The following is an 18,984-nucleotide window of genomic DNA, read 5'->3' as shown; positions in this document are numbered from 1 at the left end:
CCTTTGAACCCTTTAAGCAGTTCCTGGTGCACTATGGCCTTGAGACCAAATTCACTGCCACCTATTTATACAAATACCTTTCTTTTTATTTTTTTGCAACTCAGTCACACATATTTATCCATGGCCATGGAGGTTCGGTGGTTGAGGACCAAGACTATTAACTTTTTTTTTTTTAAATAGAATCACTGTGAGATGCAGTTACAAAGCTTTCATGTTTGAGTCTCGGTCATACAATCATCAAACACCCATCTCTTCACCAGTACACATTTTCTACCACCAAAATTCCCAGTATATCCCCACCCCACCCCATCTGAACCCTTCCCCTGCCTGTGTGGCAGACAATTTCCACAATACTCTCTCTACTTTGATTACATTCAATATTGCAATACCAGTCCCACCATTATTATTTGGAATTTTCCCACCACCACTCAAACTTACTGAAAAAGCAATGTTGGACAGTCTATTATGTATTGCTTGTTATGAATAGCCTGTTGAGTGGCTGCTCTCGAATTCCAGAATTTTAGATAATTAAGGTCTGGAGTGACCTCTGCAGCTGACCACTCAGTTCCTAGATTCTTTTGTGTGTATCTGGATCATGGATTAAGAAGCTTAAATGGTAGCCGGGGGAAGTTCGTGGGCATCATTTCAGGGTCCCATCAGGGCAAGAAGGACTATTAACTTTTATTTTCATTTACTCCTGCTCTGAAAATTTGTAAGTTAACTACAGGGCATTCAATTTTTGGTCCTGGTAACATAGCTCCTATCTATGCCTCTGAATCATATTAAGAATGTGATTCTAAGGCATTCTAAGCACATGATATTGAAGACAGTCAAATGTGCTAACCATCTCTTGCATGCAGGAATCTTCTGCTTACCTGTGAATTCAAAGAGATTTTACAAATAAAACCAAATATGTCAAGGAAAGACATTTTATTTTCCCTTCCATGCACTTTGGTATTCAATTTTTTTTATTTCAAACCATCTTAATTTGGATGATAAACATCTAATTAAAAGAAAAAAATTGGCATTCTATAAAGGTTAGTAAGAAGAATGCCAGCCTGTCTTTGAAAATGTGAAAGTCAGCTTTCTTTAGAAAGTTTTCCATAGTTTTCTCTTGCTGGAAACAAGATGGAGAAAGAAAAGGCATCAGGGGCTGGAGCAATAGCACAGTGGGCAGGGCGTTTGCCTTGCATGCAGCCGACCCAGGTTCGATTCCCAGCGTCCCATATGGTCCCCTGAGTACCGCCAGGAGTGATTCCTGAGTGCATGAACCAGAAGTAACTCCTGTGCATCGCCGGGTGTGACCCCAAAAAAACAAAAAAAAAAGAAAGAAAGAAAAGGCATCAGACCCAGGCCCAAATTAACAAAATACCAACTGATACAGCCCAAGAGGAAACTCCAAGCTGTAGTGTTGGGCTTTGATGCTGTAAAAGGAGAGTGGAGTCTGCCTTTCCATTCAATGCTTACACCAGCCCTATGTAGCTTCCTTTCAGTCTTTTCTTCCTTTGATTCCCTTTCCTTTAATTATCCAGGAAAGTATCAAATAAATCACAGGCACTGTTTTCTTTCCTCTTCTCCCCCCCACCCCCCACCTTTAGAACTGGCCACATATATTAGACACTCAGTAATTATTCATTAACTAAAGAAATGGCCCTAAACATTCCTCCTGACTGAAGCAGCTGCTATGATATGATAGCTAGCCCTCCACCCACTGCTTCTTTTTCCAAAGTGTTTTTTTATAGAACTGATGAACTTGAGTTGAACCAGTCATACTGAGGTACACGTTTATAGGACTTATTGCTAACGGATCTACATGTGAAGAGCAGAAACATAACTTTAGAGAAACTTGTATCCATTTATACCCTTAAAAGAACACTGTGAAAATGGGAGATGAACACCCAAGAATAGTTGAGATAAGTACCAGGAGGTCTGCTCCACAGCTTGGAAGCCGGCAACACATATTGGGGAAAAAGGCAGCTCAGATAGAGAAGGGAACACGAAGTAAAGGGTGTTTGGAGGACTCGCTCGGGATGCGAGATGTATGCAAAAAGTAGACTATAGACCAAACACGGTGGCCACTCAATACCTCTATTGCAAACCACAACACCCTAAAGGAAAAAGAGAGCAAAAGGGAATGCCCTGCCATAGAGGTGGGGTGGGGGAGATGGGGGGAGGGCTACTGGGTTCATTGGTTGTGGAGAATGGGCACTGGTGGAGGGATGGGCACTTGATCATTGTATAACTGAAACCCAAACACAAAAGTTTGTAAGTTTACAACTGTACTTCATGGTGTCTCACTGTCAAACAGAAAAACACTGTCCTCCCATTGTTCATCAATTTGCTCAAGCAGGCCCAGTAACGTCACCATTTTTGAGACTTGTTGTTACTGTGTTTTGGCATATTGAATAAGTCACGGGATACTCTCTGTAGTTTGCCGGGCTCTCTGAGAGGGGCGGAGTAATTGAACCCGGCTCACCTGGGCTGGCTGCGTGCAAGGCAAATGCTCTACCGCTGGCTCTGTGGCGCAATGGATAGCACACTGGACTTCTAGTGATGAGAGTAATTCAAAGGTGTCTCACTAATTAAAAAAAAAAAGAACACTGTGACCCCCTGGGCACATTAGGGGACTTCAGAAGTTTCCTACCCTGTCCTTCACTCATTCATAACTTTATAAAATGTCTGTTAAACTTGCTATGCACTAGGAATCTCAGGAGAAATGGGAGAAATTTAGTAATCAGTTCTTTCTTTTAAAAAAAAATAATTGGGTGAGGGTCATAGCTACCTGTGCTCCAGACTTACTCTTGGCTCTGTGCTCTGAGAATCATGTGGAGGCTGGGGACACAATCTGGGTCGGTCACATGTAAAGCAAAACCCTTACCCACTGTACTGTAGGTCTGGCCCCATCAATTTTTCTCTTGAGGAACAAATAGTTTAGAAATTGTTACATGGTGTTTGTGTGTTGTGTGTGTGTGTGTGTGTGTATGTGTGTGTGTATGTTCATAAGGCTTCCTTACTTGTTTTGAGGCAAGCTGAAAATAGAAATGAAGATCCTGGGAAAGCATGACAGTCTGCACTTCAGAATGACCCCAAGTGACTCGGTGGTGGTATGTGTTCATGTTGCTCAGTAGATCGGATGTCGATACTGAAACTAGAAAATAAATACAAATGATAAGGTTACCTTTTTTTTTCCACTATAAATTTCCTATTTGTCATTGGAGACTTAAATGCAGGTGTACATATTTCTGCGGAGAAAGGGGATCATTTTGCAGAAATTTGGGGTTTCCTAAGTAGCTACAGAGTAGAATACTTCTATAAAAACAAGAGAAGAGAATTTGATAGTTAAAGATGTTTTCCCTCCTGGGGCTGGAGCAATAGCGGGTAGGGCATTTGTCTTGCATGCAGCCAACCCGGGTTCGATTCCCAGCATCCCATATGGTCCCCTGAGCATCACCAGGGGTGATTCCTGAGTGCATAACCAGGAGTAACCCCTGTGCATCGCCAGGTGTGACCCAAAAAGAAAAAAAAATAAAGATGTTTTCCCTCCTGGATTCTCTGTGTTTGTTAAAGGCATCCACAATATTCAGAATGCTGCATTCTCATCAGCCTTAGCTACAAGTGATTGTATTAAGGTGCTGCTGTTACATATAGCTGTTGAACCCAAATTGAGTCTACACTACATTCATTAATTTGCTCTAAGTGTTCACTATAAAGGGGAACACATGAGATACAATATTATATAATATCATCACTTTTTAATTGATGAGTTAAAAAAGCAAACCCAGCAGTATGGCACAACCACCATTACGATTTGAATTAGAAAATCTTTTCTGGGCTAGAATGATATACAGGGGTTTAAGAACTAGCTTTGCATGTGGCTGATCCCAGCACTGCTGGGAAGTGATCCTTGAGAATAGAGCCTGGAGTAAGCCCTGAGGACTTCCAAGAATGGTGAACAACATCGACAACAACAAAAGTAGCAACAGCTATGATATCTTTTTCCAGGTCTAGGCAGACTAAGTCTAAATTATAATCACATGGAGGAGTAGGGTATTCCTATATGTTTTTTTCCCTCAATACTCTGTCACAGTCCAATTCTTAGACTGCTATTGTGCACATAAAATAAATCATTGTTCTGTATGGCAGCAAAACACAAAACAAATGCAGTACATCCCAATAAATCATTGATGGAGGTAGCACTGAACTTGGACTTGCTTGTCTTCTCTTGGGTTTATCCCAGACTCTTAAGACTCACTGCACGAATAAATAAGACTGCATTGCGTTGCCCCTGAGTTTTAGGGCCATCCTTTGTTTTGAAATCCTGCAGCATCTTTTTCCTTTCCTCATGTGGCAGTGTTATATCTTTGAGCCCTGTGACCATTTAGTTTTCTGCTCCATTTCTTCTCAGTTTCGACACTGCCATGCCCTGTCCTACATACTAATTACTGACTTTTTGCTTTCTGGAGTGCCTGATTCGTTGTATCTCATTTTCCCATGTGACAATGGACCAGGAACCTTGGCAAGGAGGTTAATGGATTTAAGAGTCAGTCTGATTTAACCCTGGAAGTTACAGAGCACCAGGGGCTGAACCATTTTTTTATGCCAAGTTCTCTGGTCAGCTTTCACTGCAGACTATGGGCTGGCATTTCCACACCATAGTGTGTCTCTGCACCACTGAAATGGAGTTGGTGAAACACCCTCCCTTCCCTTCCTTTCTTCTGAGACCATGGCTTGAACTGATCTATTGTTCTCATTGTTGCTGTTGGTTTCCTATTTGAGGGTGGGTGATAGATAAGGCACAGTGCTTGGGGAACTTTGTGGTGTCAGGGGTCAAACTCAGGGCCTACACATGGTAAGCATTGATTCGTAAAACCATCTTCTCGTCCCCATTTTATACATTTTAATGGAGGCCACAGACCGAGCTGGGAATAACACCAGAATGGGACTCAGTACTTTGGGGCTTTAGTCAGCCTGTCATTAATTAGATAATATTAATGCATGATCAAATCTACTTTCGAGACCTCAAGTTTCTCATCTTGAAGATGAGTTTTATTTTTAAAGAGATCTTGAACATCTTGCTTAGCCCTCAGGATTCTCTAGTTTTAAGGAAAGATTCATTTTCCCCCAAACCATTCATCTGACCCCATTATATTCCAGTCGCCACGCCAAGGCACACAGACAAAAATTTAAAATCTACACAAGAAGGCAATTTGTATTTCCTTTCTGAGACCTGCTGTGAAGTAATCTTACCTTGCCTGTAAATTTTGCAGCCTTGTTTTTTTTATCCCCCTCCCTTTACACATCACAGAATGAGGAACGGGATTTTAATGCTGTGAGGTTGTGGATAATTAGTCTCAAGGGGAGATGGGGAGGACCTGCTTCCCTTGTTAAAATAAAGTCTTCAATTAAGTTGTATAAAAAGAATAGGAGAGTGAATTACTCTTATTCAACATTCCCACCCAAATCCTTTCATTGCAGGAGTTAAGTAATAATTTTGAATATGACTCCTCATTTGCAGGTTACTTCTTCTAGTTCTCTCTCAAGAATGGCTTTGGATGAGGACATTCATTATGGCAGACTAGACACAGCTTTTCTGGATCCAAGCAGGCTTCTGGTTACTCTGAACACATTTCCTTCACAGCCTTCATTATGAATGAATTAGAAATAGGAATAGATACGGTCAGCGAGAAACCACCGGTTTCCATTAAAACTTCATTTGTCTCCTTTCTGGGAAAACCAAGCTGGGAAAGAAAAGAGGGGAAACAAGGGCTTTCTTACTGTCTTTGAGAAGAATTATTTTTCATTAGCGTGTGCCAGTTCTTTTAAGTCATTGGAACCAAATCAAACCAGGGAAATTTCTCCTTTCTTCCCTCACCTCCATTCTTTTCCTCCGAGGTAATTTGTGTTACAACTTCTTGGCATATAAAGACAGATCGATCATCCACACTGGAGCTGCCAGAGCTAGAAACGATAGTCTTTTGTGCTTCTGGAGTCTACATCTTGCTTTGAAACCAATCATTTATTGTCAGTGATCGGTTGTTCTTTTTCAAAATTACCACTGCCAGGCATTCACACTTCAGATATTCTTGTATGTAGGAGGGGGCAACTATTCTGCTCAGACCCAGCTCAGTAAAATCTGGTTAGTGAAAGAGCAGAAAATGTGGCCTTGGAGTCTTTACCTGACTTTGAGATCTCCCGAGTAACTGGTGCATCGGGGTTCAACAAGTTCCTACTACTGATTCCCAGACAGCTTCACCCTCGGTTCAGTCATACTGAACTGAAGAGGCAGATGTCTACAGTCCTTTTTATTCATGTAGATGACATGGTATTCTCCAGAGACATCATGGATCTTTAAGACCAATTCAGGTGCCAGAGTTTTAGGCATTTGCCTTCTAAGTGACTGACCCGGGTTCAATCCCCGACATCCCATATGGTCCCCCAAGCACCACCAGGAGTAATTCCTGAGTCCAGTGCCACGAGTAAACCCGTGAGCATCGCTGGGTGTGACCCAAAAAGAAAAAAAAAAAGACTGGATACATAACTAGTCATTTACTAGAGTCCCACAATAACACCTAAGAACTTAAAATCACACCCAGGCACCCATTTGTCAGATGTCAAGGTGGTGACTAGGTAAATTATATTCTGCAGCCCCACTTCAGAGAGAAAGGCTGGATTGGAGCCCATTTGTTGGGCTTGCTTCACAGCTCAGAGTGGCAATCAGTGGCATTTGTGTTTGCCCAGGAATGAGAATGACAAGTTACTTATCACCTCCTTTGCCAGGGTTCCTTTAGAAGATCTTGCTAACTTGATTTGCTTTCTTCCCCTCTGCCCCGCCCCCTGCCAAAGCCCCTGTTGTTTATCTCTTTGATTAAACAAAAATAAAAGAAATGGCAAAAGGAATGAGTTGAAAGTCGGAACTACTGCCTTTGTTTTCAACTGTAGCTCCTGTTAAGGTGTCTCTTTGCTCTCTTCCCCAGGATACTGGCAAAATGGAAAAATGCAATTTTGGCTTTCTTTGGCATCCTCCATCTTTTTCTCCCTGGAGCTTTAGAGATGAGTAGCAACTTGAGAGGATGGTTTCAGTTCTTGGTGTGATCCTCAATTTTTTCTCTTTTCCCCTCTTTCTCCTTCAGGCCCACCGTCTGCCCCCCTCAACTTGATTTCAAATGTCAACGAGACCTCGGTGAACTTGGAGTGGAGCGGTCCTCAGAACACAGGTGGCCGCCAGGACATTTCCTACAACGTGGTTTGCAAGAAATGTGGAGCTGGTGACTCTAGCAAGTGCCGACCCTGTGGGAGTGGGGTTCACTACACCCCACAGCAGAATGGCCTGAAGACCACCAAAGTCTCTATCACTGACCTCCTTGCTCACACCAATTACACGTTCGAAATCTGGGCGGTGAATGGAGTATCCAAGTATAACCCTAGCCAGGACCAGTCTGTGTCTGTCACCGTGACCACCAACCAAGCAGGTAGGAACCAGATCCACTTTATCCTATGGTCTATGTATACGGAGACATAGAGCTCCTGAATGGTTATTAAAGTTCAGCCACTGAAGTAGAACCACTTGACTCTAATGATGTTCCAGTGTGAACTGCAATATAATACTAAAGATACTTTAAAGGACATTTAGTTATGTAGGGGCATTTAGTTATGTAGTAGACATTTCTATTCATGTATGGAGAAGTTGTGCACACACCTCCCCTCAACTTCTCGGGGTCTGCTTCCAGCTTTGTGCTTGGGGCTTGCTCCTGACAGTGCTCAGGGGATAGCCACGTGTAGTGCCTAGGATCTGGCCAAGATCAGCTGCAGGCAAGTCAAGGTCCTTGATTGCTGTTCAGTCTCTCCAGCTGCTCATCAAACCTTTCTTTGAAGAATGCCAGTGTAGTGTGTTCTAGGTGGTGCTGCTTACATGGTCATGGAGGTATTGAATAAAGTGGGGCATGGGGACAGTCCTGTGAATTGGGTCACTCTTTCCAGGACTTTGCTTGTGAACTCTCTGGGCCATTTTTTCATCAGGATGTGGGTATAAGGAGATTGTCATATCCTAAAGGCTGAGGAAGTTGGCTTTTTTACCAATCCACAGTATTCTAATATTGTTATTTGCTGTATTTTCCAGCAGAAGCATTATCAGCTATAGATTTCATCTTATTTCTTGTTTGTAAACATAGATAATGGAATTGAATTTTATGAGAATCACCATGTTCAACTATGAGCAATGAATGAACGATATGGGTAGCTTTCTTTTTCTGTGTGACTGATAGAATTTTCCTTAAACACACAGTTGTGGGCCTGGGGAGGTGGTTAGGTGCTGGCATGTGTGCATGATGTGAAGAGGCCCTAGTTTTAATTCCCAGTACCCATGGTCCTCACAGCACCACAAGATTTGTGGAGATTAAACCCAGGCAGGTTGTATGCAAGGCAAGTACCCTATCCACTGAGCTGTCGCTCCAGCGCCATTGCCTCATTTTCTACAGTAACTCTCTCTTCTAACTCAGAGGGTTAGAAAACATATTCTACTCTTGAAGTGTTTCTGATAGATTCACTGAGAACTATCTCAAAATCTTCATGCCAATTTCAAAGTGCACATCTGAATCTAAATTTGTAGGTGATGATTCCCGATTCCCTCATTCTCATTTCTACTCTTCAAAAGCTTCCAAATGATCTCGTACTAATTTTTCATTCTGGATTTCTATCGCATGTTTCACATTTTTATAGCCAACTCCTTCGATTTTATTTCTAGAGGAATAGAGAAAAGGTCTGTGGTTTACCCTTTGGTGAATCTCTTAAGAACAAGAAACTTTGTTGGAAAAGAATTATGAATCGTCAGCCATCCTATTGCCTTTTATGGCACTTTTCTCTGAAATGAATGTTTCAGTAAGTGCACTCAATAGTTTCGTAAAACATATCCTTACTAATTGATCTTGCAGTGAGAAGTATTCCAGTATGCCCATCCAAAGCCCATTACTTTTCCACTTTCCCTGAACTTTCTAGAACAAATAAGACTGGGTCAGCATTGGAAGTTGGTCCCAGAAGGATGATGTGACTGGTCTTCAAATAGGTGATATGAACAGATCATCTGGTTATGTTTTCCTCTCCTAATTTTACACTTTTAGCTTGTGATGACTATGTGTGATCATTAGTTTTCTTCTTCTGCAAAGATGAGGGTGATTTAGGAGATTTAGACAGCATCACGAGTACTATATGAACTGCCAGTGTTTTATTAGTTCTCTTTGGATGTAGGCAGTGGAAATACTGCCCAAAGATCCTGAGAAATACGGTCATGTGATTGGTGTGTTTGGAGTTGGAAGGAGCCACATATATAATGATCTTGGTACCCCAGGGAAGCTGGTTAATGATTGATTCAATATTCTCATATTTAGCCCCCAGTGTTCTTTTGGGGTGGGGGGCGGGGGCTGTCCTCAAAGACATCCTGACTTTCTGTTCTTAACTGCTCTAAAAGTAGAAACGGGTCCTTTTCAGACTGTGATGTACAAGGTGAAGTCATCCTCCTTGGCGGAGAATAGCCCCTGGGAGCTGTACTGCGGACAGGCTTGGCTCCCTAGGATCTTAGGGGGAGATGTCTCTGACTCTGTATACTTAAGGATTTAAGCCAAGGGATTATGTCAGCCCCAGTAGGCCAATACAGAGCAAAGAGTGCAAAGCAGACAGGCTGAAAATCCTCCAAGTGAAGGAAATCTGCAAAAGCATTCTGAGAAAAGGGGAAGGAAAAAAAATCAATGTTTTATTAAAAACTTAGGTGTGAGTCTTTTCAGGTTGAAGAACAAGAAGGATGAGGTTTTTGTCTAACATGGCGAGCCGTTCTGCCAGGAGGTTTGCTGAATGGGACCAAATTCTAGCTTCTTATTTTAATTTTCGTGAAGGGTAATGCTGGGAAGCTGTTCAAAATTAAAAATAAATCTTTCAATAAGTAGACCTCCTATGTGGCCGTCCAGAAAATGTTCGCTTAGCAGAGTTATATATGAGCACGGCCCTGCCTCATTATCCTGCTATAATTTGGAGTTTGCTAATTCAAAATCATTAGGACAGTTTATCTTTGATTAACAAACCCTTTCTTCATAGTAGTGTCAATTAATAATGTAGGCCAAAATTCTGGGTGAATATAGTCATCATAAACTCTATCAGAGCTCCCCTAAGCATATTTACGTATACACAATTATAATCTAATTGCATTTGTTCCTATCATTTTGTTAAATTAAATTCCTTGCAGACTACTATAGGCAATGATGTCTCTATGAGGAATTTAGCACCTGGAGGTCATAGAGTTTAGCAGTACCCCCCCCTTTTTTATTTTTAGTCTGTTTTTCATGCAACTCTTCTTCTTATCAGTTAACTATTTTTTTAGAAAGAACATAAAACGTCTAGTCACTGGTTTTATTGTCACCCCTGAGACTTTCCCTACTGAGACCCCAGCTCCATGAAGTGGAAATGACTGGTCCAAGCTAATCTCAGAGGCAACCCTTGAGACCTGGAAGGGTCTTTCTCTTAAAAGAGTGCAGTTGCTTTCCTGGAAAATTCTGGGAAGATTAGCAACCATCATGTATTCTGCTTGGCATTCTTCCTTTTGTAAGTGTGAGTATCTTAGCATGGGGATGTAGGTTTAACTGGGCTTTGATCCTGCCTTTGTAGAAATTGGTGAGAATAGCTGGTGATTGAAATGGTGATTTAAAACCATCCCAACCCCAATTTGCCCATTGGCATCCTGAAGGGCTGATCACACCCTTTTGCTTTGCACTAAGCCTGAGTTAAAACCAATTGACACTGAAGATAAGACAATGGGAAACAGAAAGTCTTGATTGCAGATAGGCTGATGCCAGGATGTGAACTTTAGATGAGTGGCCAAAAGGGCTGGTTCTCATGACTTTTGCCCTGGGTCACACAGGGGCAGTTGTAAGTGAACTGCAGATTGGTTGGTTCTAGAAAACTCTGTGGATTAAGGTGAGAAAGTACTTTTTGCAAATTCGCTTTCATCTTAACATTTTTATTTATTTATTTATTCTTGGTTTGAGGGCCACATTGGGCGGTGCTCAGGGCTGAGGGCTGACATCTGGGTCTCTGCATAGGGATCACTCCTGGGGGGTAGGAGGGTGTGGTTGAGAGACCATATAGGGTGTAGGGAATCACACCTGGGTCAGCTATGCATGAGGGCGGTGCCCTGCCTGCTCTTCTATTGCTCTGGCCTCCCAAATTCTCTTTATGAGATCAGACATCTCTATACTTCAAGTCACTGTGCCAAGGTGGGTGCAGGAGTAGCGGTGACAGAGGGTGGGTTTGGAGTTTCCCTTTGAAAGCACAAACAAGAAAACAATGATTGTTCTGGTGGGGGGGGGTAGGTGGGGGGTTGGGTAAGGGAGATGTTGCTGATGTTTATGAAAAATGAATAAACAGAGTGCTGGGTGATTTTGTTTTCTAGATGACTTTCCTTTGGTTTACTTTTACTTAAGTGGACCATCTCAGGCAAATGAATACAGGATGGTGTCAACTAGGAGAGATAAATGTTGTATAAGCAAAACAAGCTTTTCAGCTCCAGCAACAGAACTGAGTACTATTTTTGCTAAAAATCTTGTGATGGTTGCCAGCACTGGTTTCCACGGTACATCCGTAATCTTCCCCCCACCACACCATGTTCCAGCAATGGGGCTGGACCACACTCTAGGCTTTTGTGCTTGCATTAAATCATTACAAACCTCTAGGGTAGAATCCTCTGGAAGCCTCAGATTGCATTTGAGGCAGCAACTTCTGGTTTATATTGTGCACATGACTCTGATCCAGATATTTCACATGGAACTACATCTGATAATCTCTCTTTAGCACAGCTGCGGTGTCTTAAATGACAGACATCGTTAACACTCTTGAGTTTGGAGGAGTTCACATAGTGCCTGGATTACATAATTATTTGAACCCAGCTAATCTCTAAGATCTTTTCCAACTCTAAAATCGTAGGATTCCAAGTCTTGAGCTATGAGCATGAAGAAGTAAGACTTATCACCTTATGATGTTCCAAAAGTGGTTCTAAAAGCAGCTCTGAGAGTGGGGGAAACTTGCAGAAAATACTTCCAATAGAATTATCCAGATGAATCTGAAGATTGCTTCTTCCCATGTACCCCACTAGGGTGTTTGTTTTGAAGTCCCAAACAGCAATCAGTTGTTCTATGTTCCCCACACCCACTCTCACATGTGGGTGTGCATGTGTGCACACGCGCGTGCATGCACACACACACACACACACACACACACACACACACACACCCTGGGCATTGGACAATGTCTAGCACCTTTTTGGTTGTTACAACTGAGAAGAGGTATAGGGCTATGACATCAAGTAGGTAAAGGTCAGGATTGCCCTCAACGTCCTCGAATGCATAACTCCCACTCCAAGGAGTCATCTCACCCAGAATTCGTATAGAACCATGATGGAGGAACCCAGCTCAAGCTTTATGTGCAAAAGTGAGATTTTGGCCATCAGAGTCTTGGCCACTGTCTAAAGCTTCACCAACCTCACTTTGCTTGGCTGCATGTTTCTGTTGCTGCCAGCTCTATTTTCAGGTAAGAGACAATCGAAAAAGATCCTTTGGAATGTCTTGTGAAGAATTCATTCCCAGTGGTTTTAGCATCAATTGAATTGGTACAGTTTCTGAGGCGGGACTTACCTAGGACAACTAACTGCAAGACAATGTGGTACCAACAAAGTGACAAGACTCCTTTTGGTGCTAGCAATGCCTCCTTCACAGTAGCTATTCAATACCTTTTTGTTGGTGCACATGTTTACTTCCAGTAAAAACACACCCGTGAACTCTTCCTCAAGTCGTGATAAATGAAACAAAACTGAAATAATGAGGAGCGAAAAGAAAATAACCAAGTAAGAGGGATACGGCCGTTTATTACTCAACTGGATAAGTTCCCATTCGCTCTTGCTCTGCCATCTTTTAATTAGACATATTATGTTATTTGAGTGGGATAATGGAGAACAGTGGGAATTCTCATCCCCACTGAGTCTAATTGCTACCTGTCTTCTAGTAAGAGGAAAGCTTGAAGGGGAACGGTAGAAGCAAAGGAGGAAATCTTAGAGACATTGAGTTAGGTAACGTGCTGTAGGTGGTGTTCAGTTTTGTGAGATCTGAAGCTTACACAATTTTTGTGCTAGTCAAGAGAAAAACAACTTATAGGGCCCAGAGAGGTAGTATGGAGGTTGAGACACTCAGTCTGCATATGGTTGGGCGGGGGCTGGTTCAGTCAGCATTATCTGTTCCCTCAAACACCATAGCCCTGTAGCACTGTCCTCCTGTTGTTCATCGATTTCCTTGAGCTGGCACCAGTAACGTCTCACAACAAATTGTGAGACTTGTTGTTACTGTTTTGGCATATCGAATACATCATGGGTAGCTTGCCAGACTTTGCTGTGAGGGTGAGATATTCTCAGTAGCTTGCCGGGCTCTCCGAAAGGGGCAAGGGGCAAGGAATTGAACCCGGGTTGGCCACGTGCAAGGCAAACACCCTACCCGCTGTACTATCGCTTCAGCCCTCGAACACTACTGGGAGAAATTTCTGGACACGGAGCTGCAGGGAGCCCCTGAGCACTGCTGAGTGTAGCCTTTCCTTCAACCCAACAAGAGTAATTTTTGAAATGAACAGCCAGCAGATTAAGAGCAGAGTTTTGAAAAAAGCTCATGCAAACTTCAGTTTAAAAAGTCCCAACTCCAGATTATCTAGGCTATGAAATGAAAGGGGTAGATAGGTGAGCGGACTGTTATATAACTGGCCCAAAAAGGAGAAAATTTATAGGGAGAGAACAGAGACTCTGGGAAATCGAGTTTGGCCTCAACTGAAGGGTATTGAAACCTGAGGTGATACCAGAGTGGTCCTAGCCCAGAATTATGTGAGAAAAATATGGCAGATGGACGTGGACGATTGTATCAAAAGCAACAAGTACAAGTTACTCTTCATAAATTGGAGATTCCTAATGATTTGTAAATCTAGAGAGATTTGACCAGGACTAAGGCTTTCCTTTTGTAAAAAAAAAAAAAGAAAGAAAAGATAAAGAAATGGAAGAAAGCAGGGAAAAGATGTGTTTTAAGTTTGTTTGGTTTTTGGTTGTGATGCCAGGTATCAAACCCAAGGCCTCAGATAGGTAGGACATGTTCTCCAGTCCTGAACTCTAAATATCACTATTTTTATCTTTATTAGGTACATTACCTGTCCTTTTGTTTGTTTTTATTTGGGGTCATACATAATGATATTCAGGGCTTACTTCTGGCTCTGTGATAATTTCTGGAGATGTCAGGAATCAAACACAGGTTGACCAAGTGCAAGACCAGCACCTTCCCCACCGTACTAGCTCTCTGGCTCATTTATCTGTCTTCTTTAATGCCCTAAAGTGGCTCTAACCCAAGGGCAAAATTATTGTATTATTTGTTAACTTTTATGGTGCTGTCATAATTTAGACTAGGATTAATATTAGTGTTTTGTTCATAGGTTGTTGATGTACCACACTTCTCAGCAAAGAGACAATATCCCTCTATCTCTGTCCCAAGAGCCAAATCTTGAACCCTCTGCTTGTTCCTCTCCAGTCTGATATAGAAATAGAATAATTTCTAGTTTGAAAGTGTTGAAGGTAACCAAAGGAAGATTAACTGGTTTTTGATGTCTGAAATCACATAAAATACAATCTGATGTCCCTGGATAATTCTTAGTGGGACAAAGTCCTGCTTGTTTATGTCTTAACCACTGACACCAGGTGTCAACCGAAGAATAGAGTAGCTTCAACTGAACAGTTGGTCTGTGATACTTATGCATCTCACTCTACAGAAAAGGGGGTGCCATCACCAAGAAATAGGCCCCATCAGAGAGAAGATGGAGATGGTCTGCCCCAGCCAAAGATGTGGTGGATTCATCCTTGAGTCAACCTCACATCTGAAATAATTTTTGTATTTGGCAAGACCTTTTATTTTTAGACTCTGTAAACAAGTTTGCATGAAAATTACAAAAATTCAAATACACTACTCCTTTCCCGAAATGCAAATCTTTTCCCAAAGACATGTGGATTTCTACCTATAATCTAGAGCATGCTCGACTGTACTGATAGTGCAAGTTGTTTGGCTTTCTACAAAATCCACATTCTTACCTTGGTTCCTAGATGCTAGCAGCAGCTTTGTTCTGAAATAATCTTCAGCTCCGGTCTTTCACAGTTTAACATGGTCCCCTAAACCAGAGGGTTTTTTGTTTGTTTGCCTTTGATCACAAGCGAATCGTGTTAGTTCTTTTTTCCTCAAGAGTTTAAAGAAAAAGCATAAGCCGAAGAAATGAATGAAATCTGCAAATCAAGATCTTTATGTTTTGTGGGTCTTGTTCGTATGTTTGTCTGGGGGCCATACCTGGTGGTGCTCAGGACTTATTCCTGGCTCTGCACTCAGGGACCCCTCCTGGCAAGGCTCTGGGGAAAATATGGGCTGCTGGAAATTGAACCCAGGTTGGCTGCATGCAAGACAAGCACCCCACCCATTGTACTATCTCTTGAGCCCAAATCGAGATCTTTTTTAAACACAGAAAGATTTTGCTGAAGCCTTGTTTGCTCCTTCTTGGTGGTTGGTAGGTAATGAATGAGGGGGAACCTCTGGGCAGTGGTAGTGGACTGGAGAGTTTTTCCTGTTCTTGGGTCATTATGGGTTCAAGCAAGTCACACTAGGGCTTTGGGGGAGCCAGCCTGTGGTTTTATACTCTACAGTTCTGACTCTGCCATGGTTTAATTCACAATGCTGAGGAAGTGTGTTGTTGAAAAACATGCAGTTTTTGTTTTCGCTCCTATTTATCTATTTTTCTTAAAGAAGGGAGAACTGTCTCTTGATTCTCCTTCATGCTGAAAACATTCTTTGGAGGGGAGAGGCACACCTGGCAATGCTCACGGGTTACATGCCTGGCTCTGCACTCAATCATTACTCCTGGCAGTGCTCAGGGGACCATATGGGATCCCGGGGATCAAACCCAGATTGGGTAAGGATTGCAAGGGAAGTATCCTACCCACTGTCTTCTCTCTTCAGCCCTAGAATTTTTTTTCTTGGGCATGTTGTTGCCACTTCGACAACTATCAAGCATTCTCACTAATTATGATGCTACTTGAGAATAAAGTAAACCAGTGGGGAGACAGTGATACAGCCTCTTGAGTGTGGCACCAGGTCTGGGAATTTGTATCTGGGGTGGGTGCCACGAGTCCTGGTGAGGAGAAAAATAGAAAAGCTTCCCTAAAGAACCTACTAAATTATCCAGCGTCAGGGCTGACTGAGCAGCGTAGACAAATAGAGTGTCGGCAGAGCCTGGTGGTAATTACGGCATAGAAGTAAAAATTGAGTTGCATTTTTTTTTAAGAAAAGATGTGAATATTTCATCCCTAGAAAATGAAAGTTTTATTTATACACCCAGGACCTCAGAACTCGATTTTTCCAGACTCCTTCCCCTTCACTCCTTCATAAATAAAGCACACGTGTTTCTCTGTAAGACTGGAAAGGCATTCAGCTGTGTTCACACTCCACCTCTGACAGTCTAATTCAAATTCGTTTCTCATTGCTCAGTGTCGCACTTGCTCCTTTGAACACAACCGCCAACTTTGCCTCCCTCTGGAGAAGTCTCCCAAGAGATCCGAGCAAAGAAGTGCCTGGCTGAGATGAGAAGTGAACAGTGCAGGGTTAGCAAAGGCTTTTCATGGGCTTCTCAATTGTTTCGTCCTCACTCCAACTGGCTGAATTAATTGCTCTCCCTAGAGGAGCCTTAAGAGACTCCAGAGTCCAGTTTGCAATTGAGAGCATCAAGGGAAAGATCCAGAGAAACTTCATCAAAGCTTCCATTAACCCCCTACTGACGTCTCGAAAATGTGTTTTTTGAAAAAAAAAAAAAGACTATGAAAAAAAATGCAACTTAAAAATCAAGAGCCATGCCTCAGGCTCAATAAAGTTCCTATATTGAAGGAACTTATTTTCGCAGGGTCTAATTAAAATGTCAGTCCCTGTCCCCTCAACACATCCCAGCTTTGACTATTTCCATGCTATGTCAGAGAGAGTCTGGTTTTTACAGATGAAGACTTATGAGGATTTTCTTTTGGTTTTACATGCTCACTGGTTAAGATAAATAAGCATTGGTCATTGTTGTTCAAAACGTCTCTTGAAAATGAAATGTAGGGAGAATATTCATTTCTTTGGATTAATTCATTGATTTTTCCCCTGTATCTACCAACTGATCTCAGCTTGCTTGTCCACAGAGACAGACAGACAGACAGACACACACACACACACACACACACACACCCTCAACTCTTGCCTTGGCAGAAGGGTCAGGATTCTATAGTCTGACCCTCTGTTCTGCAATAACAGATAGACTTGGTGCCAGATTATCTGTGTGGTCTCTTGTGAGCATTGCAGCGTTCTCCGGGAACATTAATAATGATTTGGACTCCCAGCAGGTTAGTACCCAGGTGTTGAGAGAATCTGGCTGAGCAGTCAGCAAAATGGCAACCAATATTCTATGGAACAGAGTAACACCATTAAATTCCTTCTTTCTCTGTTCTGATAACACATTTGGCTTCCTCTCTGAGGAACTGTCTGCTGGCTCCCTTGTACTATCTTTTGGTTTTGCTTATGACCAAGCTCAAGGGCTTCTTTCCAATCCATCATCTGTCTAAACTCTGGATAAAATTGACCGTGTTGTGTGAGTGTTTGTTGTATTTTTGCTATCACTCCTGGAAGGGGAGAGACAACAAAGAAGAAAAGCTAGGATGGTCATTCCTTTTGGCCTGGCTTCTTACAAGTGAGAACCTATTCTCAGCCCCTGGGGTCCTTTCAGAACTGTCTCTCAGATGAAGACTGTGGGGAAGATAATTAAAACAGAAAACTTATCCAGAAACCTTTTGTGGCTGATGTGGGCATACAAACAAGACTTGATTCTGCAGTTTCAGCTTCTCGGTGGGGGTTAACTAAGGACCTCCCACCAACAGGCTCTGCTGTGTGCAACACATTTGGGTAAGATTCATCCATTAGAACAAACACTGAAAGGGCCAAGCTCACAATGGCTCCCTGGAGAGTTTGTGTTTGTCTAGATAACATACTGCAAGCTGTAAATCTGCCTCCTCAATCAACCTTTTTTGTGTGTGTGTATGTGTGTGTGTGTGCGTGTTTTTAGCATAATAAGTATGCATATTGAACAGAAGTGCTATGATGGCTGAGAGCAGAACTTCTCCTTCCCCTGTTAAAGCTAGGAACACACTAGGTCTCTGGGACCAGAGATTGTCTTTCTCCACCTTACCAAGAGGTTATCTAAGTGCTCTTTCCATCTGTCGAGATAGGCAAGAGGTGGGAATCTTTATATATGATTTACCATGGTTATGTTGGGGGTAGATGAGAAAACCTTACAACCACTTCAGATTTCTATGTTCTTTGAATGATTTTTTTTTAAGACACTCCTTCCTTATTTCAGAACATAGGGAAAAAACAATTCCATGAAATGGCCTGTCATGAACTGGAGCCTTACCCCAGCATCTGTGCTCTAGGCCTTGCTGTGGGGCTATTTCTAGGTGAGGTGCTGTACTAATGAGGCCCTTCTGGTATTTACAGATTGATTCCTGGGTGGAGCCAATAATACAGAATTTCACACTTCAGCAAGTTGTTCTAAAGAAATGCCCCCACTGAGATGTTGTGAAACCTCCTAGTAAAAAGAAAAAAAGAGGGTGGGGAGGAGAGGGCAAGTCCTAAAACAGTTATAGCTTTCCTAATACATTCTTTCTTATGCATTATGACTACAAAAGTCATCTTGAATTCTCAAGCACAGATCCAGTGGAAAACATGTATTGGCCTTAATAACATTTGAAACTTTAATAGCTCAGTTGTTTCAACCTCAGTCTTCGAATGCCTGTAGGAGTTTAAACTATCTGGCACATACAATTTCGTTTCTGGCTGATACCCCAAAATTAAAAAAAAAACAACTCCA

The 18,984-nt window shown here is 42.2% G+C and overlaps 1 protein-coding gene across 2 annotated transcripts in view; it reads left to right on the top strand.

Annotated features, from left to right (window-relative positions):
* Window positions 1–18,984, top strand: part of EPHA4 (EPH receptor A4) — a 149,573-nt gene that overhangs the window by 82,086 nt on the left and 48,503 nt on the right. For both annotated transcript variants that reach the window (XM_056111562.1, XM_056111563.1), the window contains exon 5: window positions 7,131–7,469. In XM_056111562.1, the coding sequence (XP_055967537.1) occupies window positions 7,131–7,469 (339 nt within the window). The remainder of the gene's footprint in view (window positions 1–7,130; window positions 7,470–18,984) is intronic.

Source organism: Sorex fumeus, unplaced genomic scaffold (assembly GCF_029834395.1).
Source record: "Sorex fumeus unplaced genomic scaffold, SorFum_2.1 ptg000014l, whole genome shotgun sequence".
Lineage (NCBI taxonomy): Eukaryota > Metazoa > Chordata > Mammalia > Eulipotyphla > Soricidae > Sorex > Sorex fumeus.
The sequence above is the reverse complement of the archived record's forward strand: the minus strand, read 5'-3'. Positions and strand labels throughout refer to the sequence as shown.